This window comes from Corvus cornix, chromosome 8 (genome assembly GCF_000738735.6).
Source record: "Corvus cornix cornix isolate S_Up_H32 chromosome 8, ASM73873v5, whole genome shotgun sequence".
In the NCBI taxonomy this organism is placed as follows: domain Eukaryota; kingdom Metazoa; phylum Chordata; class Aves; order Passeriformes; family Corvidae; genus Corvus; species Corvus cornix.
The window spans coordinates 15714101-15737411 of record NC_046338.1 but is presented as its reverse complement, the minus strand read 5'-3'; the positions used below and the strand labels follow the sequence as shown (position 1 = coordinate 15737411).

The following is a 23311-nucleotide window of genomic DNA, read 5'->3' as shown; positions in this document are numbered from 1 at the left end:
CATGTGGTACCCCATATACGTTTGTGCAAGCTTGGGACAGTTTTGCTTACACTTGTTTTCTGTGGGAATTCAGGAAACTGCTGGAGTGCGCACAAGAGCAGCTGAACCGGAGTCACGGCCCGGGGACGGCACGGTGGGCTTTGTGCAGGGGCTCTGTGGGCTGCTGCCTGGGCCGATGGTTCCAGCCGATGTCCCACAGCTGGCGCTGCCCGCCGCGACAGGGCCTCGGCTCGGGCCCGCAGCCGCACAACGCCGCCGTGCGCCCGCCCCTGCTCCCGCCCCTTCGCGGCACCCGTAGGAGCGCTCGCGGCGCCGCCCGCCCCTCTCGGCATTTAACAACCCGGGCCGCGCCGCCCCGCAGGCTCCGGCACTGCTGCAGCGTCGCCGAGATGGCGTCCACCAGCCGGTACGGGGGCGGCCCGGGCGCAGGGGACCAAGGGAGGAGCGGGAGCGGCTCCCACATCGCTCCCGTCCGCGGCACAGGCAGAAAATGGCCGCGTTGCCCCCACTGCCGGCTGGGGACGGACCGGCGGCCATCGGCGCTCTTTCCTGGCCCCGGTGCTGCCGGTTTAGCGCGGCTCTCGGGGTGCCCGGCGCACCGGCTCCGCTCTGGTGCCCGGTCTGTCGGGGCCGCTCCGTGCGCCGCTCCTGGGGCGGCGGGAGGCCGGACTTTGGGGATCCCGCGCCTGTTTGGGCTCTGCCGGGAGGCCCCCGGCTGAGCGGCCTCTAAGGGGCCGAGCTCGCCGTCTTTGCGTCTTCGTGCTGCTTTTGCTGGGCAGCGCTCTCAGGGGACGCCGAGGTTTTTGGGGCATTTATGACCTGAGTGCGGGACTCCTCGTTAGCGACAGCGCGGTGCGAACGGTGACCCGGCCCGGTTCTTTCCCCGAGCGCGGCTCCGGCCTGGGCCTGGGGCGGTACCGAGCTCGTCCCAGCGTGTCCCTCGGGCGGGCACCGCCTGGCGCGGCCCCCCGGGTCCCTCCTGCTCTGCACCGCCTCGAGCTGAGGTGCAGCTCCCCGGCCTGGCTCCACCTTATCGGGCCTTGGAAACTGCTTTTAGCCTCCCGCCCTAAATCCGTACCGGCACCAGTTTGTGACCAGTTTCGGGCTCTGAATTCTTTTCTCCTGGAGACGTATCGAGTTTTTTCTAGTCAGGAATGAAGAAAGGCCCACGAAGTCGACTGGAGTGACTCTTAACTCCTGCTAAACCTGTCCTAGGATCTAGGAAGTGCTTCCTAGTAGTCTTGCTGCAACTCGGGAGTTATTTGCTGAGATGGGCCTTTACACACGTGCCATGCATTTTCCTTCGGTGTAGGTGGCTTAGTAAATTGAACCCATTGCAAGGAGTACGGTATATATGTCTAGATAAACCGAGGTAAAATTGGGATGGGAAGACAAATTTTTGCAATGTTTTATGAAGGTAAAGTCTGAAACAAAACACCACTGGTATTCTTTGAGGTGTCTGGATTTTTTTTTTTTTTTTTCTTTTGCTTAGTGTGTCGCTAGCCTTTTGTGTAATGCCAAATGTCAGGTGATTGTGAATGCTTTGTCAACAGTGTTGTCATATGAAACTACTGGCTGGGAATAGAGAGAAGGAAAGTAGTTTAAAGAGCTTTAAGGTAGTATTTTGAATATAATTTACATCTGAAGATCTTGTGTTGACATGTGCTTTCTGGAGGTTTTAATATGAATAGTGATGTTGATTTTCAGTTTTGGTTTCAAGTTGTAGATATTTTTTATGAACAGTGGATTGAAGTGTTTGGGTTGTTTGTATTTACACTCATCAGAAATATCTAAAAACTTAAGATGGAATGTATAGATTAGGTTGAAATAATAGTGGAAAATGGGGGAACTCAGAATAATTTTACTTGGAAATTTTTTACAATTAAAAGGACTGCAAGTTGTTTTTTGGTTTAATCAGATGGGGGTTAGTGAGAAGCTGTGATAAATTTTTTGTGATCAACTCCTGTACTCTGTGCTTTTTAGCTTGAGCGGAATGGCTTTGTGGAATACACGGATCCCAGTTGTAAACACATGTTACTCCATTTCTGAAATAATTGGTCTTAGTAGAATTACTGAACAGTTGCTAGTATGAGGTATTTACTTTTAAAACACTTGGTTAGAAACAATTTTTTGTTACTTTGGCCAGTAACTAAAAGTTGTTGTAGTAAGTAATGCTAATGCTTTATGGGAAGTTGTAATTGTTGAAGATCCATGGGTGTGAAAGAGACAGATCCCTGTTATCAGAACTTGTTGTCATATAATTGCCTTATGAGCTGATTATTTTTTGTTAAGATCTCACAGTTAATGAATTGCTTAATTAAAAATGGGATTTATTCTTCAAATAGTTGAAAATAAACCAGTGTTTGAGCTGAGAGTTTTCTAAACATACATGTTGTATGTGCACTACTTCCAGAGTTAAGGACTTGGTAAATAATACTGTTCTGATCAGAAGGAGTGAAAATGCTCATTTGGAATGAAGAAATCACCACTGACTTCTTGGGAGACTTCATTTAGCAGTAGTTTGTGAATTATGCTATGTTTAATCAAGTCTGTTACATAGATTCTTGATGTTTTGAGTTGAAGTGGTTTTGGTATAGGATACATTACAATAAAATTGGAATTTAAGGTGATGTGAAGTCTTGATTGTCAAATGTAGTGTTACAGCATTTAAATTAAAAGTGCAGCTCAGGTAATTACGTTAATATTCTATAATTTAAGTCATTAAATACTGTATTATTAAAGCATTCTTATCAGCAAGGAACTATTTTTTTTTTGATACGCAGCCTGCTTTTTTAATAATGATTGATACTTCTCATTTGTTTCTTAGTTTGGATGTACTGCCAAGAGTGACTTGCCCAAATCATCCAGATTCCATTTTAGTGGAGGATTACAGAGCTGGTGATATGATTTGTTCTGAGTGTGGGCTTGTAGTAGGTAAGTAGTTATTCATATTTTTATAAATTGCCGTATAACCCAAATGTTGTGTGTAGGTTTGCTCTCCCTTGATGCCCAAGTGTGGGTGGTAGATTTGGTGGTGTTTGTTTGGTTTCGTGAGGTTTTTTTTGGGGGGGGGTGTAGTGTTTAGGGTTTTTTTTGTGATGGTCCGTTGGCTAAAAGCTTACTGTTTTGAATAGCCTGTTTTCTGGTAACTTCTTGCACTATGAAAAGAATCAAACTCTCTTTAAAGACTGAGAATTTAAAATATGCTGTAATATGAATTAGAGTAATCGTGTTGTCCAGTATTCTGTCTTTAATCATGACTCTTCTTTCATTTAGGAAAGTATAAGAAATTTTATAAAAGTGCTCTGTGAAATAACTTGCTTACAAGAAAAAAAAAATCACAACACAAAACCAAACCCCAACCAACCTCTGTTTCCCATTAGCTAGAGGTTATCTTCTGCCCTGAAGGATTTAGATTTATATGGTTGCCAGCACCTGTGTTTGTTAATTACCTCTCCCAAGGCTTTTGAGACTGGAATTCTGTGGAGCTCTTTTACTTGGTTTGTGTAGCAGCAGTTCTACAGACTAAACTGTATTTCTAAGTGTAATGGAATATTTAACATGAAGGGCCTTTTAGGCATTGTTTTTTGTTTGAATGAGAGAGAGGAAGTTGTCATAGAACCTGCTGCATATACATTTTTATGTATCTTTTCTAGGATGAGCATCTTATGTGCACCTTATTGTCTTTATTCCTTTTATCATGGGAACCTTTCCACACTTGGATTATGATAATTCTTTAAACTTCATTGATTTCTGTTAATTTTTTGTTAGGCATGCCATTATGAGAAAAAAACCCTCCTTGAGGGTGCATGTTTGGGTGATTCATCCAGTGGTGCTAAATGTTTCAAATTGTTTATATCCCTCTCTCCTAGACTGTGGTGGTTTTGTTTTGCCTTGCTAAACTTAAAATTTTTCACAAAAAGCTGAAAGTTAAGGAATTTGTGGCAAAGGTAGTACTAATTTAGCCAAGCAACTAAAATAAAATAACATAACTTGTTAAAGTAAATGTTAAACTTGAGTACCAGTTTCCTTTAAAATTATGAAACCATTTAAAACCTAAAGGAAGGGTTAAATCTGCTTTGTTAAAAGAAGGGCTGGTTTAGATTGCATAAATTTTGATAAAGGTCAGTGAATCAGAATAAACTTGCTGGTTAAAAATTCAAATATCCACAGCAGTGTTTCCTACTGAAATATGATAGTAAGTGTCTAAGTTGCGGCTTAAAAATAGTTTGGTGCATGTTCAGCTCTTTGTGGGGTTGTCATAGAAGTTGAGCAAAAGTTTAGAAAAGCCCGTTTTGATCAGTTCATAACTTTTAAGATAGTTCTGGTATTAGGAGAAGAGGAAAAGCTTTTTCTTCATAAATGTAATTTTTAGGAGCTTGGAATTTGTCAGAAGTCTCGCTTCATGTACTTTCTGTTACAAGGTACTCTTGCCTGAAGAGTTTTATCCCTCTGGCTTTTCTGAATTAATAGCATTGGTGATTTTTTTAGTTCAAATTGTTAGCACTTTCAATGAGCAGGATCATTAGAATATTAATAGAAACTGTTGCTGAATTGAGTTTTTAATGTGTTTGTAATTGTCTTAGTGCAGTTTACAGCCAACATTACTGGTAGAATAAAATATGTTTTTTAAGTTAGCATTTCTTGTAGATTTGTCACCAAAACGCTTTAACAGCATTGTGCTGATTGTTCTCATTCTGTGTTACATTCCTTCAGCTATTTAGCTTACCTGTATGTGTCCAATTCCTTAGCTAGGGTATCCAGCAGGTAATTTGGAAAACCAGTTAAATAGGATCAAGATGAATAATTGAAGAGCACATGACCAAAGAGAAGTGTGAGCACTCAATATTTTCTCACCTGATCTGATAAGAAATTTAGAGGAGGTGTAAACCAGATCCAGTTCTTGATGCCTGTTTTTTGGAGATGCTTATGAAGTAGGGATGTTTTAAAGGAGTGAATACAAAATTTAGTTTTGATGTGTTCCAAATGCAACTTTTCTGTATTTGTTGCAGATTCGATGATACATGTTCCCCTTAGGAGAGTAACAGTTTCATTTCTTGTTTTTACATAGAAAAGTTTTGTTTCAAGGCCTACATGCGTCATGATCACAAGTGAGCAGAGCCCACTGAAAATATATTTTGGGGTGGACTAAAAGTTACTGAGATCTTTTTTAGTGAAGGGGATCATTTAGAACAGTTAAGCCCCCCACCCAAAAATCAATATACTGTGTGGCCAAAGAAGTGCTACAGGTTTCTTTAAAAATATTATGATTTTAGTGTCTGCAGAGCACTGCTGGTATATGTGGGACAGAATGGTAAATGCTGAATTTGTGCTCTTGCTTTACTACTGTAATGTACATACTGGTGTGACTTCACTGATTTTTTTTATTTATTTTTTTTGGTGTGTGTGTGTGTGTGTGCAGTTTAGCTGTAGACAGAGCTAATAGTCTTTGAGTTAACTAAGTGTATTTGCATTTGATGTTTTTCTTGCTTGCTATGGTAAAGTACTGAAGTTGCATATTTATGGAAAAAGTGTAAATTTATTATCTGTAGAACTGTGTTGTAGGATAAAATAGCTGGTGAATAGATAGTTTTCAGGTTTGTAATCGATTTTCAGGGAATAGGAGATTAAATCAGTATTGTTATTATAATAAATGATCTTGTATTTATCAGGTCTGCAGTTGAAAGGGTAAAGCAATAGAAAATTTTGGGGGAGCAGGAGGCTAGGAGAAGGGGGAGCTGATCTCTTTATCAAGTGAATTCCATATTTTAGGCAGAGCTGTATGCTGTGAGTACTGTGTTTTAAAGGGATTTTTTGAGAGATTTTTAATCAGAGTTGTTTTCTACTTGTAGGTTTTATTCTTAGTCTCAGTAAGATTGAAATTTAAGTTAAATCTAGTACGCTGGGGTTTTTTGCACAGTATTTTCCACGTGTTCTGAGCAAACTGGTGTTTTGCTGTGCAGTATTAAGTCTTGTAATGTCAGTATGACTGAGACTGGTGTTGAGTGTATTATTGTTTCAAAATACTGCTTCAGTCTCGTATAAACTCTCACCTACCTTTTCACTATTACCTTTTGTGGATTAGCTTCTGTTCTGTCTTTTCATGGTAATTATTTCCAACTTGTTAACTTTTCCCTTTGCTAATTGCTTTTTGCATGAAAGGCACTTGGAGACCTAAATTACAATTATCCATGGAATTTTGATATTAGCCTGGATTGACCTGCATTTGAGACTTTACAACTCTGTCCAGGTTTATTTGCTGTCACAAGAATTGTATTTTATTATCCCTACCTTTCTCCATTCATTCTAAGCTATGTGCTACAGTAAGGGTTCTTGGGCTGGTGGGGGAGTTCATGGGCAGAGTTCTTAGGGCTTGGAGAAGTACTTAGTACTGTGTTAATTTAAAATGTTCACCATATCTCATTCTCCAGACAGACTTGGTGGGGGGAACAGCATGTTCTTCAAGAACAGAAGGCTAGTAAATCCTCTTTCTTGACAGGTGAATATTTTGTTTACTACCTTATAGGCAGTAAAAAAGGCTGGGAATCAGCTGATGTGCCAGAAGGGGCTGAAGAAAGCAGAGTGAAAGTGGAAGACAAAGAACTGAATTTTCTTGTTGTAGCAAGGTGGTGATGTGAATTTCAGAGGAGGATAAGAACCAGTCCAGTGGCATGTACTGCTGTGTAGTATCTCAGGTATTAGGAATACCTTTCTAAGACATTCCTTAAATTTCTATATAGCTTCATTAAATGTTGTCTTAGTGTGCCAGAGTTAAGCAGCGAGGAATTTGTTTTCAGTATGTAGTAAGTGATTTTCTCTAACTTAGCACTCTGCTTTGGTAGGCAGGTGTGGCTGAGAGAGGAACAGTGCTCTTGTATGGATCTTTTTTTGGGTAGGCTTTGATAAAAAAGCAGAAGTCTGTCTCCAGCTGATGAGGATCCTTGGACACGTATCAACTTGTTAAAGCTTTGAATCAGATTATGACCAATATTCAGATACTTATGCCGTGTTCTGTGTATACCTGAGAGTTCAGTTGAAGAAATTTAGGGAAAAATATTCAATAGCCTGTGGTCGGGGTAAGGCTGTTGCAAAATTCTGTCTGCGTAGTTGTTTGGCTGATACTTCTGAAAAGTTTGAGATTGAAATGTTAGATTGTAAGTTCAAGTGTGGTCCATGAAGAATAGGTAAGATTTGACTATACTGCAGATATTTTCTTCTCAATAAAAAAGTAGGAGGGAGTTTCACAGTTGCCTCCCAACTGGCCAGTTCATTGCTCAGGATGTCTGTCATTAGGGGTAAGATTGCTTGCTTCTGTATAGCTGCTTGTTTTTTCTGAAAACCAAAGAAACCATTTTTTTCAGCTGTTTGTAGTATCCTGTAAGTGGGGAAGGTGCTTAAGTACTTCTGACTTGGATCCAGTAGAGGGCAGTTACATCCACAGGGAAAAATCTTTTAGTACTTGGGGTTGTGTTCAGGTTTACTCCTTTCTGCAAGTATTGTCAATCTTTAAAACTACAATATGAATTCTTAATTCAAAGTATTGCCTAAAATAGTAGGCAAAAGTCTTTAGATACGAATGTGTATTAGCAGCTTTTACATGCTTGGTGTCCAAACTACTAAGTTGGTCTTGCAAAAAGACTTCGCATTCAGGGGAAAGCTAATTATAGAGGATACTGATGCTTAAAGACATTCTGAATAGTTGGCTCTTGCATGAGCATTCATGGATACTTAATACAGGCAATTTATAATATGAAGAAAATACCCTACTTGCTTTTTTCAGCCAGCATTTCAAATAGTCTGTTTTAATTCTAACCCTTTTCAGCTTTAAAGGTAAGGGTGATACTTCTAGGTGTTCAGCAGTAATGCTTGTAAGAGTGGAAACAGAGTTTACATGTTAAAAGTTAGCATCCTTTGTCAGGCTTTGAAATAAGCACTGCTCTTAGCATGAAATTTCCTGGAGGGTGGAGGGGGCTTTCTAGTTGGTGGATTCTTGGCTGGCAACCAGAGGGGTTTGAGAGCCACTAGCAGTTCCATTAGGTGAAGAGCTAGGTTTTTCTACTAGAGTAACAGTAACATTTTAAATCATCCTATTTAGGGAATGGTTCTTTCCTTGCTTCCTTACCCAGCTGACAAAGTGATTTAGGCAAATAAGGACTAAAAACAATCTGAACTCCTCTGATGGAAAAAGAGTCTCTAATTCTGTGATGTAGGGTAGATCAGACACAACATTTTAAATTGAGATTCTGTAGTTTGGAGCATCCTTCACAAGTACTTGAGCTGTTAATCTTTGAAAGGCCTCAAGTCCTGGAGAGGTGTAACTTCAGCTGACCAGACTTGTCCACCTGATCATTTAACATTTCTACTCTCATTTGCTTCCTCCAAAATTATTGTGGAAGCTGATGGCTTAGGAAGCCTGTAAGTCCTTTTAGATTTGTCATCATTTTGATATGCAGGAGCTGCTGAGCCTTTGTTCTTGTAGCAGTCATTTGCCTGTGGTTCTGTACTGTCTTTTTCAATCCGTAGTTGCCTTTTGGTACTGGTGCGATGCTGTTGATGTCTGGCAACTAGTAAAAATCATCTGTGGCTTTTTTGTTTTGTTTGCTTGTGGGGTTTTTGTGTTTGTTTAGCATCTGAAAGCCTGCTTTAGTTATTTTAATTGTGTTGTGAATAGACTGGTGTTGCTGGTTGTGATGATGTGTTTGTGGTGTTGACAATTCATTGAAAACAAGATAACTTTTACAAAGAATACTACTGTCTTATAAAAGGCTGGAAATTTTGTAGAAAAAGCTGGGACTGTAAAATTGTGTGTTCATTTTTTTCCCTCCTCATGAGTTTATTTTTTGGTAACATTTTATACATTTGGTCCTTAATAGAAGTTCTAAAGCTGCAAAGTAGAAAAAAAGGTTGAGTGCTACTCAAGTATGGGGCAGTCCGTAAGCTAATAAATAGAATGTGGAGTCGATACCTGGAGTACTGTGTCTAACTCTGTCCTTGTCTGTACCAGGAAGAGAGAGACTTGCTGGAGCAAGTCCAGCAGAAGGTTGCAAAAGTGATTTGGGAGTTAGGAGAGGCTGAGAGCTGAAACTTAACCTCAGACTGTTCAGCCTGGCTCTGTGCAGTTTCATGTCTTCATGATTCTCCCTACCTTGTAATCTGCTCCTTTAGATTTTTCACTGTAGTTTGTTGCAACACCTGATTACCCTGCTTAATAAGGGGCTGACTGAAACTTAGGGTAATCCTAATATATATATATATATTTAAATTTGGCGTTGTAAAATGCTTTTAATTAAAAGTATGATATATGTGCTCACTAGATGGCAGCAGATTCCTTAACTAACTGTAAGAATGATACATTCTCTACTAACAAACTTTTAATACTGTATTTATGTTAAAATTAAAATATTAGTTAATAATACACAGAACTTAATGCAATGTACAGCTAACATTAGAGCTCCTCTGAAAAGAGCTTATGAATGTAACTTCTCAGAACTGTTTCAAGACTAGATATGCTCATGAATATTTCTTGTTTTGGTTAGACATCTTGAATTTTAAGCTATATTGTCTTCTTATAACAGATAATGCAGAACGCAGAAGGAGAAGAAAATACATATGTTTTATGAGTTATTGCAAGTGGAGTGCAATGTTAAAATAGCTGGTATTCTCTGTAAATATGTAACTGAAAATTCAGGACTTGTTGATTGAAAATATTTTCCTCTCAGAAATGACTTCATTTTTAGGTGAGGAGTAAACCTACATAAATTTTGATGTATAGATATTTCAAGCTAATTTTTGAAAACTGCTGAAAATTCTATTTTTATTTTTCAGTCTGACCTGAGTTTGCTTTTGCTTTTCTGTAACACATGCTCTTTGCATTTGTCAGTTGTGAAGAAAAGTAACCTTGGCCTGAGGTTTTCCGTTCTGAGCAGCACTTCTCCATTTTACTAAATGAGCTTTTCAGACGATGGGTAACCTGAGTCAGGGAAGTTGGCAGTCCGTGTTTGCACTGGAGCCTATGTGTTAGTCTGTTAGACTGTATTTTAAAGAGAAACTGAATACTGGAAGAGTAGTTTATGAAAAGAAATGGAGCAATGGAGAAGAATTCATCTGTTCAGAAAGATGCTTTAGTATATCAGCCTGGAGATGCATTTCGCAAGGATTTGGTCCTGTAAACTGTTGTTTTTGTATGTACTTAGAGGAGGAAGCTGAGAAGATGAACTCATCTGTTTGAGGAAAATTAAATAAAGGAGTGTCTAATGTAACTATATCTAGTAAAGCTGTTTTGTTCAAAAGGACTGCATCAAAAGGAAGTAGTGAAGGGAGTATGTGACCACTCCAATCCTTATTGCAGCTTTATAGAGTTGCCCAAAACAATACAATAATGTGAGAGAGACAACTTTATAGTGTACTGATTGGGAGCTTTTATACTCTCATGTAAGACTAAGTTTAGTGCTTTAAAGTTTTTTGCTTTGACCACTTAGGGTGGGGCTTAATTGCATCTGTACTAATATCACAGTTCCAAAGTGGTTTTTTGTATTTTGAAGAATTAAAGATAGTAAATGCCACATTTTGTGTTTTGTTTTTGTTTCTTGTTGAACACGGTAATCCAACCCATTGTACTTGTAGCTGAATATATTTTCCATCTATGGAAACCTTTGGGCTTATTTGTTCCATTTTCATTAATACTTCTAGCTTGTGTCACACTTTTGTAAAAGCCTTTTGAAAGATGGAATGTGCTGCCTAGGACCTCCGTATATTTTCAATGATACTGACAGTATACAGAAAAACTTCTTTCCTGCAGTAGCAGATTTCTTGGCAAAATGAAGGTATTTGCATACTGCATCTTAACTACACAAATGCTTTATATTCAGTGATTTGTTCTACTTAATCTTTTCTTACTCAGAAATAGTAGTCTCAATCTTCTGTTTGTAAAGTGTTTGCCAAAGCAGGCAGTGATATAGAACTTTTTTGTTAGAGCAGGAATGGTTCATAACTTACAAGAGGCAGATCCCTGAGTGAGTCATTTAGGTCATTCCCACTTGTGTGGAAAAATATTACATCATTGCTCTGTACTCAGTGTTCTATTTATACCATGCCAGAATTTTAAGTACATTTTGCTTTTTTTAGATGCTGTAAACAGTATTGGGGGTTTGTCTAAAAGTAAAGTTACTGCTAGGCCATAGAAGGAGCATTACTGAATCAAATATTTACAGAGAGTCCAGGAGCCAGAGGAGCACACTGTCTGCAAATTTAAGCTTGCCAAGGGTGTGGGGGTTGACCTTTATAGCAGAAAGAGTAAAAGGCAGCACAGATCCGTTCAGTCCTTAACCCTGTAGCTTTTAATAGTTGTTTTTTTTCTTCTCCCTTATGGCTTTTATTAGACCAGTAAAAAAAGGTGGAGCCATAGCTATGAGCATGTCTGACAGATACTGATGAGAATACCTTTAACTTAAAGTTATTATTTTTTGTTGTAGCAATTTCTTTTGGGTCATTCACAGCTTTCAATTTCAGGCATTCTCCTTGCATAATTTTATGTTAAAAATTGAGTTACTCTGTCAGAATAGATTCCGCTTATATCCCCCAGGTAATTCTGCAGTTGCACCACTCTATCCACAGCTTCTGCATTTTCTCCAGCTTCGGATCTTGTATTACCATTGTTTGCAGAGTGCTTTTTTCTATCTTGTTTGTTTTCACCAGGTTAAATCAGCCTCTGTGGTTTCATTCTAAAACTTCCATAATGGAGATTATGCAGTCAATGCTACTTGTTTTTGCAGACATTTCTTTCACAACACACTTAAACACTGATAAAGGTGGTGAATTTTTCCTTCGGTTTAGCAGAGAAGGGTGCCAATTATTCTGAAGTTTCTTCTGACATCCTACAAAGCTGTATTCTGCTTTACTGCAGAACACTAAGAAAAGTGTTCTTCTGTACCTGTATTCTTAAAAATTCCGTAGTATTGCTCTGGAGGCAACACCTTTGAGATACAGCTTTTATCAGATCTGTGAATACAGTGAACTGTGCTGCCAGCAGTGGCTTTGGGGCTGGGGTTTATGTGTTTTCTTTTGTGTTTCTTTTTTACCCACCTAAATGTCTATTGTTGTGTTTACTGTAGGGCTTTTGCCTGCATCAGAATGTTGGTGAGAATTATTTCTCAAACTGATAAGTTGCTGTAGGAAAGGTTTAGGTGAATGTGAGATTAACAGAGGACAGCAAGGAAAGTTGTTTCATTCAAAGAATGTGGTGCTTTTCCTGTTTATTCTGAATCTGTACTGAAACTCTTCCAGGTATAGCAGGGTTGATTGTGTTTAAGAAGTAGTTGAGTATGTATATTTTATCTTGATACTGTCAAGCATCTTGGAATTGGGCAGGGTCAGATCTGCCTTCAAAAACAAAAATTGATCTGCAAAATGTCAATGGTGGGTTAGAAGGTACAAAATTGAGAGTACAAAGGACCTGGAAATGATGCAACAGAAGTAATTTACTGTAGCTTAATGGGCTTGTGCATGATAGATAATTTACATGTGCACTATGAACACATGGCAAATGCGACAGAACTTGTTAAGTTACACCTGACTCATGGAGAACAATCCATAGGCAGTCCTGACTTCAGCTTGAAATTGAGGTTTTGGTTCCTTTTGTGTATTGGAAATGCCATGATACTCTTTATGGATAACTGTAATCCATAAAGATTACAGTTCCTGTGTTCTGGATGCATTTCTTTAGTTTTTTATGCCTTCTGTGCAGCTCTAGTTGCATTTTTTTTCCACTGCTTTAACTTGTAGGTCCTGAATGTTCTGGTTCATTGTCCTGCCAGTTACTGTTGTGTTTGGGAATGCCAGCAGACTGCCTTCTTACAATGCAGAGCTCAGATGTCTGACTTAATGTTTCACACAGTATTTTAAAGTGGTGTGTTAACGCAGACTTTGTGTTGCTTTCTGTGTTCTCAGGTGACCGCGTCATAGATGTGGGATCGGAGTGGAGAACATTCAGCAATGACAAAGCAACCAAAGACCCATCTCGAGTTGGGGATACTCAGAATCCTTTGCTCAGTGATGGTGACTTGAGTACAATGATTGGCAAGGTAACACTGGAAATACAAAATTTTACTAAGTTTGAGTGTTTTTATGCCAAGTACCAGATTGTATGTCCATAGAGAAACTATTCAGCATATGTATTTGTGAAGAGATTTTGCCTGAACTGAACTTGCATGTTTCAGCAGTGGTCCTTTCCTGTGAATAGAAGGAAAGGGCTAACCTTTGCAAAAAAAAAAAAAATTGCAGTACTGTGAGGTTACTTGCTACCCTTTGATATGTTGCTATAAATAGGAAAGCTGATGTTTCAATTTTTAAAGAAGTATACTTTGACTTAGCAAATGTATTTGAGGTGATTCTGAAATAACATACTTAATTTTGAGATCTCAATACCTAGTGCTGCCTGTTTTTTTGTAGTAAAATCTGTGTCAGATTCATATTGGAGACCTGGAGATCTCATGTTGTACACGTTCTTCCAGCTGATGTTAATGCACTGAATGTAGAATTCTTTCATGGTGTGAGTGCCCCAGAGGAAAATATTCAATCTATATTTGGGTTGAAATTTCGTGGTGCAATCATAATCTTGCTGTTTCCCATGAGAGGAAGCAAGACTAGTCACACAAATGCATTCTCTTTAATGAAGTAGTGACCCAGGTAAGTTTTAGTTGTTGTACTTTCTGCTTCATTTTTTACTGCAAGATCCAAATAAATTTTTGTGGATTTCCTGAATGTTTCATGAAAAGTGGTGCAGTTGTTGATAAATAACTATTAAAAATGTTTTGCTGCTTTGTGTGTTACATGCACACCAGGATTTCTCACAAGTTTTTGTCCCAGTGATGTTGCTAGGATGAAGTGCCTAAATATGTATGGCTATGTGTAGGGAAGTGTCCAACATACTTTTCATCCAAGAATTCTTCAAAGCAAAGAAGTAGACAACTTCTTCATAGAATACTGATGGGCAGCTAATGTTTCACCATTAGTGAAAAAGAAACCTTCTCTCTGAGGAATTGTCCAAGTAGATGGTTGTGTTTGGACAACTCCAAGCCTTGCTGCCTATCACATTTTAGGATTTTAGGTGGCTTTGGGAGTCCATTCAGGCAAACAGATTTCTGCACTGCTCCATTAAAAACATTGGCACTGCTAAGTGGCTCTGTGAAGCAGTCCTGTAGAAGTCACTGGAATTTTAATGCCACCTGCATAGGATCAGAAAGATTGCGGTTCAGAGGGCTTGGACTTCTGTCGCTGATTTGGTCAACTGTGATAAAGATCTATACCTTTATAGACAGATGGAGAAATGGCCTGTTTGCTCCAGGTTCATATTGTTCCTCATTTTGGGGCTGTGTAAATACGAGGTTTGTTTCTGAGAGCTCAGTTTGATTCAGTTAGTAGAATGACCTGAGCACCTTTAGAATCTGTGTGTTGGAAAAGACAAAAGATATTTTAGCTAAAGACAGATTTTTGTGTCCAGGTGATCAGTGACTTGTGCTGTTAACCCTCTTCCCTTTGGAGGCTCAGATTCTAATTTAGAATAAAGAGGGATGGCAGCCTTAGTGAGAGAATTAAAGACACAAAGAACCTTTATGAAAAGTTTGTTTGCCCATGAAAACTAAAAATTTTCGGAGATGGACATTCAACTAATGAAACAGTTTTGCTGTGAACCAGAGCATCCCAGAAGGGGCATGACCAAACGTGCTGGAGCAGAGTGCCAGTCCATGAGGACAAGATGCAGGGCTGTTAGTGTGGCGTGATTTAACTGAGGAGAACCGAGTAAAAAGTACTGGAACTGCAGATTGTGTTGGGGAATGTAGAGGGGGTAGTCAGTCCAACTGTGGATACTTTATGTGCACAGGGAGGAATTGCAGAAGAGGTGCGTTATTTTCTGTGGGAAATCGAGAGTCCCTTTGACAAACCAGGATGTTTCTGTACAAGAGTTCCTGTGTTTGTCTTGCTGGTAAGCAGGGGCTCTGGGATGTCAGTTCATTGATGTGAACTCTGTATCTGGGGCTGCTTTTTTTTTTCAGTCATTTGCAAGGAGGAGAATGGCTTTTATCAGAAGATGCTGAAGAAATCTTCTGTCAGTGCAGAAAGGGCATGAATTTTGCAGCAAAAATAACTAACTCAAGGAAGTAGTACATTTCTCAAGCAGTCATCTGAAGTCCCTGCTGGCAGTAGGCTGGGATGTGGATTGACCTAGATATGTACAGTGGTTGAACAAGGGTGAAATTGGTGTAGGCATGTAAGGGTAAGTAGTATCTGACAGGGTACAGAACAACTGTTGTGAATTCCAGAGAATGAAGCAAGGTAAGGTTATTATTTTCCCAGTTACCAACTACTCTTAGAATGGCCTGGAGTGGACCCTGTATTTGTGTGCCAGAGATAGCTTTAGCCTTTCATATGGGACAGGACCAGGGCTATTTCTTTCTGCTTGAGGTAGGACTGCTGATAATAAAATCTTTACAGCTGACCTGTTCCACCCTCCCAAAAAGACCCCCACTAGAAAAAACCCTAAAACACAACCCATATTGTGGGAAATCTGAAAGAGAGGACACTGATAATTCTCATGGCACATCATGTTAGAGATCTGTTGTCAACTCCTGGGAATGTAGGTGGAAGTGGAGTCTGAACCAGTTACAACAGTATTGCCTTGTAACAGTAGAGGAACAGGCTCAGTTCTGCTCCACAGAGTGGCTTGTCCCTCTTTCCTTTGGGAAGGCAGGAGGTGCTGCTCTGGGGCCCCTTCCTGCAAGGGGGTGTGTGGTCTGTATGTGATAGCAGCAGAGGCTGCTCTGCCCGTGTAAAGGGATTAATTCCTAATTGGTTTTAATGCTCAAGGAACCCATCTGTCTGAGGCAGCAGCAGCCTGCATTGGAACAAAGATTAATTTGCCTGTGAAGAGGAGAGTGAATAGCATAGTTGGCTGTGATGGAAGTGGTTTAAATTCCACAGGCAGGTCTTCAGGATACTGGCACAGAACTGTAACTCTGAAATTAGATACTGTGTGCTACAGTTGATCTGATTACAATGCAGATCAATTGGAGGCATGGTGAAGTCTCACGTTAATTGTGGCTTCATTGCCAGAATGTTACAGATAGTTCTAACATAAAATAAAATTTAAAAAAAATGGAACAAGCAGCTTTTAGTTTTGCTTTGATATAGGGAACTCTTTTCTATGAATCTGAAAGAAAACTGTAAGTTTTGTTTCCTATCTTGTGGAAAACATCTTTTGTCACCTTTGGTAGTTAATTGATTCCTTTCTGTAGTAACTGCAACTCCAAGAGAATTTAGATTGGTTGAAGAAAGATTTAATGCACTCTCTTGGCATAGAATTCCTATCCTTGGTTGATCAGGAAGCTGGCTGCTGTCAAACTGCATGGCCTGAATCTGGAAGTGCTACATTGATGAGCAATGAGAAGATATGAGGGGCTGATGATTCAAAAAGAAGAAAGGATCCATCAGACTGATCCACAATTCATAAAGTCAATTTAATTTCAGTTGAAACTGTGTGGCTTCTGTTTTTTTCCATGAAGGGAAAGGGACTCCTACCATGGTTGTCAAGGGCTGAAATCAACAAAGCATTGTCCCTCGGTTGAAAGCTCCAGAAGGAAAGTTAGATGGTGCATTTAAATAACAAATGCAGGGAGAATTTCTGTGGTTTATGTAAGTAATTGAGGTGGAAGAGTGTTTTCCACCCCTTTGATAGTTGAGTTGTATATTGGTGATGGCTCTTGAAGAGTGCTCATATCAGCACAGTAAAATCTTTGTCTAGTTTTACTCTACAGCACCTAATAGATGTGGGGTTTTTTGTTTTGTTTTGGTTTTTTTTTTATGTTTTTGGTTCTCCTTAATCTGTGGACCAGGGAAAGTCCCTGTGGTGAAGGGGAATACTTGCTGGCTCCAGGACAGAGCAGTATTTCCTGGTAGTAGTCTCTGACATGAAGCCTGACTAGACAAGGACTGGGGACTTGCTGTTGTTTGTGCTCACTCTTCTGGCATTTACAAGAGTTTGAGCTCATGCAGTTCCTGGAAGCATTTAAGCATAGCACTGGTGTAGGAGGCCATGATAAACACAAATGTAACACACTGCAGGGAACAGGGGGGTGAGTGATGGCCAGCAAGGAGCCTTTTGACCTGAGACTTCTGTATACTTTGGGCCAAGGGAAGTTCTGGCATTATTTTTGAATGGAAGGCCTAGCATTGCTCTTTTTGGCCTGAAGTTTGTTGTGCTTTATTCTTGTTCTTTTTTTACCTTTTTGTCATACTGGGAACCTTTGAAGAGTTGGAGGTGTTCATCCAGCCAAGGAAGTAGGATTTTCTTTGGAGCAGACCTCCGCTGTGTTGGTGCCAGGATCATGTCTGGGTGCTTATTTTGTGTGAAAGGATGTTTGAAGTAGTAGGAAAAAACCAGAATGGTTCTGGAATCTGTTGTAGAGACCTGTTGAAGGAGCTAGGGAGACTTGTGAGGGAGGGTTCTGTGCCGAAGTCCTCGGTTGCCACAGCGAATCAAGGTGTGTGAGCAGGGAGGGATCCACTGGGGCTGATGGAAATGGGATGTCATTGAGGCCTTGGGCATGGGAAGGGGAACAGTGTAAGTGAATGGTCAAGAGCGAGTGTTATTAGTGTCAGTCAGAGAAGCTGTATAAAATGCAGAAGTGCACCTCAGAGAGATGTGTTAAAATAGAAGGGCAGTCCCAAGAACATGGGTCAGGAAAGAAGAAACTGGGCAGCTCAGAAGAAGGAGGAGATGCCAGGGCGTGTTGTATCCTTTCTTCACTCTGTCTTTACCCCACTTTGTACAGCCTGGACATGTCAATACATTGCTGAATATTCAATTTGAGAACTCTGTGCAAGTGCTTAGCCAGGTTGTCAGTCAGTCACAGATCAAGACCTGCTTTATGTTTACTGGTTTTGGCAAGATGACAGTGCAGTAGTTGGTGTCCGCAGTGGCTTGTTTAAATGACTAAATCTGTCTGCAGTGAAAGTTGGATGCCCTGCCCAGGTAAATTGTTTGAAGGTACCAGCAAGGAATAAATGTTGCAGATTCAGGAAATCCAGGTTTCTACACATAATGGAATTGTGAAGAAGTGTTTTCCACTTGAAAGAGCTGGGGGGGCCCTGCATACTGTGACAGCAAACATACATGTAGACAATGTAAATTACAGACATTGCTGTTCTGAACTTACAAGATGTGTTGTTGTCATCAGCTATCACTAATCTGACATGGCATAATTTGGTAAAGACTTGTTTTGGACTGCTGGCAAATTGAAAACCTTAAACATTTTAGACCCTCTTGGCTGGGCAAATTTGTATATTTAATAGAAGTATGCAATCTGCATTATCACTTTTAAGGTACAAACAAAAGTATACCTTGGAAGCTTGTTTTGAAGTTGCCAGGTTGAGTTTGAGGCTCTTAATTCTCCGAAGGCCTCAAGCCTTTCTTTTAAGAGGCCTGTGGTTTTCCCATAAAGTCAAAATATACAAAATATTTCCATTTTCTGATTAAGGCTTGCATCCTCTAACAGGCACGGTATCAAGTTGGGTTTGACTGGTTCGTTGGTTTGGGTGTTCTCTTTGCCCAGGCCTTCACTCTGGTGGTTATCATTGTAACAACTGGTCTCCAGCCAACCATAAAATTGTTTTTCTGGCTTACTTGTCTGCCACAGATGCAGCCCAAAGGACACACAAGAGTTGCATAGAATATCATCTTGGACCTCAGCATTGGTGCCAGGAGTATTGAGATGCACACACTGGCTATATATTACCTTACTCTTTTTTACTCTGTAACTATTGTTACATGAGGAAAGAAAAAGCCCCATGTGATCTGTGGTCTTTGGAAAGCAATTCACAATTTGAGACTGGTGCAAAGTGTAGAACCTGTTGTGTGGAACAATGCTCAATTGAATGAGTTGCTTTCAGTGATGTTTCTGTGCAGACTGTTGGAACTGTTGCCTTGAATTAAAATGTATAAAGCTGGAAGATGTTTGCTCTTGAAGTGAGCAGGAAGTTGCATGTGTTATTGACAATACAAATTTTTCTTTTCAGGGCACAGGTGCAGCAAGTTTTGATGAATTTGGGAATTCAAAGTACCAAAATCGCAGAACTATGAGCAGCTCTGATCGTGCGATGATGAATGCTTTTAAAGAAATTACAAACATGGCAGACAGAATCAACCTCCCTAGAAATATAGTTGTAAGTTCATGTCTCCCTTTCTTAAATTGTTCTGGCATTGACTTAGTTAGCATAATATAATGAGCACATGAATTTTTGATATTGCTGCTAATTAAATGGCATAGAGTTAATTAAATTTTGTCTTCTTGTGTTGAAGGATCGAACAAATAATTTATTCAAGCAAGTGTATGAGCAAAAGAGCCTGAAGGGGAGAAGTAATGATGCTATTGCCTCTGCTTGTCTCTACATAGCCTGTAGGCAAGAGGGGGTTCCAAGAACATTTAAAGGTACGTTTTCAGTGATACAGATTCAATTTTGCTGTGAAGTAAAGGTTTAGTTACTGTCACTGTAGGAGGTTGGTTTTCTTATTCCTGGACTTTGTCAAATGGGTTGTTCTCAGCTGTAGCTCTCCTTTCAGGGGTGGGCAGAAGGGTCTGTGGGAATTTGTTATATTTGTGTAGTAGGCTCTTGGGCATGGGGGTTTTAGCATTTGAAAGTTACTTTGAGTGTTGGTGAAATTTAAAAGGCATTGCTTTGATTAGAGGATGGATGGGGGGGGCTGTTGTAACTGAACTTAACTGAATTTGAACCAGCAATTCTGCAGTAAATTTGTGCCACTTTTCCCTGACAGAGATGCAATTCTCTAGCATTGAGTACCAAATTTCCCTTACTAAGTGACCTGTATTAATTAGCTCCTTATGATAAATGTGCACTGACTGAAGTTTCACAAACATTCAGAGCTTATTTAGTGATGGTGGCCTTCAGGACATTGGCCATCTTTGTGGGTCTTAATATATTGAGAATCAAGTTTGATTATTTTGGGGGAGCGAATGCTGTGAAGCCTAAAATTAAATTAATACTCTTTCTTCAGAAATATGTGCAGTGTCCAGGATTTCAAAGAAGGAAATAGGCCGGTGTTTTAAACTTATTTTGAAAGCTCTGGAAACCAGTGTGGATTTGATTACAACTGGAGACTTCATGTCACGATTCTGTTCTAATCTGGGTCTTCCCAAACAAGTACAAATGGCAGCAACACATATTGCCCGTAAAGCTGTGGAATTAGATTTGGTTCCTGGAAGAAGCCCTATCTCTGTAGCAGCTGCAGCAATTTACATGGCATCACAGGCTTCTTCAGAGAAAAGGACACAAAAAGGTAAAACTTGACTTTTTTGGTCAAAAAAAAAAGCTTCCTGCTTGAAAGAAAATTCAGTGTTAGTGTAAAACTTGGATGAGGTCTGTGCAAACAGTGATAAGCTCCATTCTAACTGCATACAGCAAAGACCAAACCAGGGTCTCCCAGTCCCCAAAATGAATGTGGAGTAGTTGGCTATGCTCAGTGTAAACAGAGTTCATTTTCTTCTGGTATTAGAAGTTGGATTCTTGAATGCAGTGGACCAGTGCATTCAAATGACCATAATAATTTAAGTTCACCCATGCTAATATTTGCACATGTCCATTCTGTGGCTCTAAAATACTTCAAATGCAAACTTGGGGGCAGTTACAGGGAGCACTTGGGCTTTGGGATTACACTGAGTCTTCAATCACTCCTACAGCCAGGAAATCACCTGCATTAGTACATGGTCCTTGACTTACTGTGAGCCTGTAGTTAGGACAGAAAATATGGCATTGCAGGGTTTGTTGTGGATCAGCTGGAGCAGATTCCCTGCTGGTAGGGTAGCCCCTGGGGAGCCAGTAAGGAGTTCAGGGCTCTTGAGCCTCAGGGCAGCATGGATCGGCCTCTGGAGCTCAAGGGAATGAGGCCTACAGGGTAGCAATGCCTGGAGAAAGAAGTGTGCTAAGACTGCAGGGGATAGAACTTGATGTGAGAAATAGATCCAAGTGCTCCACTGAGTTGTCCAGTTCAGATCAGAAATGTTAAAAATGTAGCAGTTTCTGAGTGGAGAGTTCCTTTTGGATAAAGAATAGCTTTTATCTGTCAGGTTCTGGTGTTTTGTTCTGCATTTGTAACTGCTTATGTCCCTGGAGCATCCATCATATTGGCACTTTCCTGGGCCTGTGAGTGATCTGGAGCCAAAGAAGTTCAGTGCCTTCATCCTTGCTCGTTGTGAGCTATGGGATTGTATCTCTTAAGAGTGAGTGTTAAAATACAGCTGCCTGCCATGGACACCATGGCTCCACACTGTTCCAGTGTTCTCAGACAATGCTGAAGGTTCTCATGCAGTTCAAGGTTTAAATCCTAACTTGACTAAATCTTGAATAAATTTAAGTTTCTGTGCATCTTAAACAAGTGTTCCCTTGGCTTGTTAGACAGTTCTCTGTGTCTCTGCCTTATTTCTTGGTGCATTTTAAGGTTAATGTATTTAATCTTTAATTGAAGGTATCACTTTTTGTCTGTGACTCAGTTTTTTGTTTGCTTTTGCTTATATTTCATCAAAGCATAAAAATGAAGATCCAGAAGTTGATGATGATTTGTTATAATATTGGTGGTCATATATAGAGCTTGCAGTAGATGTTTCTAATGACTTTTGCACTCTTAGCCCTCTGCCAATTTGAAATTGATGTTATTCCAAGATTGATAGGTTAAGTTGAACTGTGGTACATGAGAAGACAGATTTACACATGCAAAATATTAATCTCCACAGTTAAAACCATTTCTAGCAGGCTTTTGGGAGAGTTGCAAATGAAGCAAGTGTCTAGTGCCTCTTGATAAGTTATGCTTGCTGGTTTCTTCAATTCAAATGGCAAAAGTAAAAACTAATCACTTCTCTGCTTTTTGTTGTAGAAATTGGAGATATTGCTGGTGTGGCTGATGTTACGATTAGACAGTCATACAGGCTGATCTATCCTCGAGCTCCTGATCTTTTCCCAGCAGACTTCAAGTTTGATACCCCAGTAGACAAGCTACCACAGCTGTGAGATTGCAGAGGGTTAATTTCTGCTAACCCCCTCCCCCCAAAAAACCAACAAAAACAAACTCTTTATTTTTGCCTATAATAAAGGATGTACAAAGTGTTAATATTGGGTCTTCGTGTTGTGGAACTGGAGGATATGGAGATGGAGCATAACTGCTGGAAGGCAGCACACATTCCAAGGGTAAAGAAGCTCATTGTGTGGCATTTCGTATGTATATATTAGTGGAAGTAAATATTTAATAACTGTTGCAACAAATTTAATTTCATATCATTGTACTTATTTAGATTTCTTTTGTAGGGATCCAGTAAGATGTATTTTGGAGAATTTAAAATATTGTGTAATTCCCAAATAAACTGTTTTCCAAAAACACCATCTTGTGGGTATGACTGCAATGTGACATGCATGTACTGTTGTACATGCTGAGAACTGGAATGCAGTCCATGGAATGGTGGAGTGAGCTTCATGATTGTGGGCTTGGTCACAAGGCTGCTTAAATGCTCACTTTCTGGACAATTTCTGATCTCTAGAGTGGTTTAGTAGTTGTAGGGAGCTGTAGTGCAGGTGCTTGCACCCAGACTGTAAACAGTTGCTGAAAAGCTGTTCCAAGTTTTGCACAACTGCTGCAGGATATTTCTAAACTGGTTGTGAAATGATTAATCCCATCCTTGGCACAGTCTCCCTGATTCTCACTGATGTCTCTGCTTTTCTTCTGTGAATTTGACATAATGACAAAGCAGCTAAAGAGAAGCATGAGGACTCACTCTAGTTGAATTCCTGGTAACTTCATGATGCTTAGTACTGTACAGAGAAAAGTAGAAAGTATTTCTAGGGTAAGTTTCTGTTAAATTTCTGACCTGCCAGCCCTCCCTGCAGTCTGGCCTGCGGTTATGTTCTCAGTGAGCACTTGCTGTTTGAAATGGTGTGCCAGGTGCTGAGTGAAGGCCCAAAGTTGTTCAGCCCTGCCCAGACTAAGAACTTTGAACACTGGTTGCCTCCTGACAGCGTCCCTTTATGTACAAAGCAACAAATGTGCTTAACTGGGAGTCTTCTGGTTCCTGAGTTCATTTTGTATCACAGGTGCAAATTCAGTTTAACCATACAAATGAACAGCTGAGGGGTCAGCTTGCTGCACATCTGTTCCTAAGCCATCCAGAGGGACGGCTACGTGCAGTGCTAATAGCACTAATTGCCAGTAGCCCTCACTGTTTTCTTGCTAGTTGAGCTTTAATCCTCTTCTGCCAGT

General features: G+C 40.1%; 1 protein-coding gene across 3 annotated transcripts; it reads left to right on the top strand.

Annotated features, from left to right (window-relative positions):
- The first annotated feature begins 298 nt into the window (after positions 1-298).
- On the top strand, positions 299-22440 carry GTF2B (general transcription factor IIB). 3 transcript variants are annotated; one of them, XM_039556045.1, is made up of 7 exons: positions 299-406; positions 2828-2934; positions 12946-13079; positions 19069-19215; positions 19352-19481; positions 20066-20347; positions 21938-22440. In XM_039556045.1, the coding sequence occupies exons 1-7, from the start codon at positions 390-392 to the stop codon at positions 22069-22071; spliced, it is 951 nt and encodes a 316-aa protein (XP_039411979.1). In that variant the 5' UTR covers positions 299-389; the 3' UTR covers positions 22072-22440. The 3 variants fall into 3 exon arrangements, with proteins under 3 accessions (XP_039411979.1, XP_010407371.1, XP_010407373.1); XM_010409069.3 differs by lacking the exon at positions 299-406 and adding an exon at positions 500-1308 and having other exon boundaries at positions 21938-22171; XM_010409071.3 differs by lacking the exon at positions 299-406 and adding an exon at positions 1396-1417 and having other exon boundaries at positions 21938-22171.
- Positions 22441-23311: the final 871 nt, after the last annotated feature.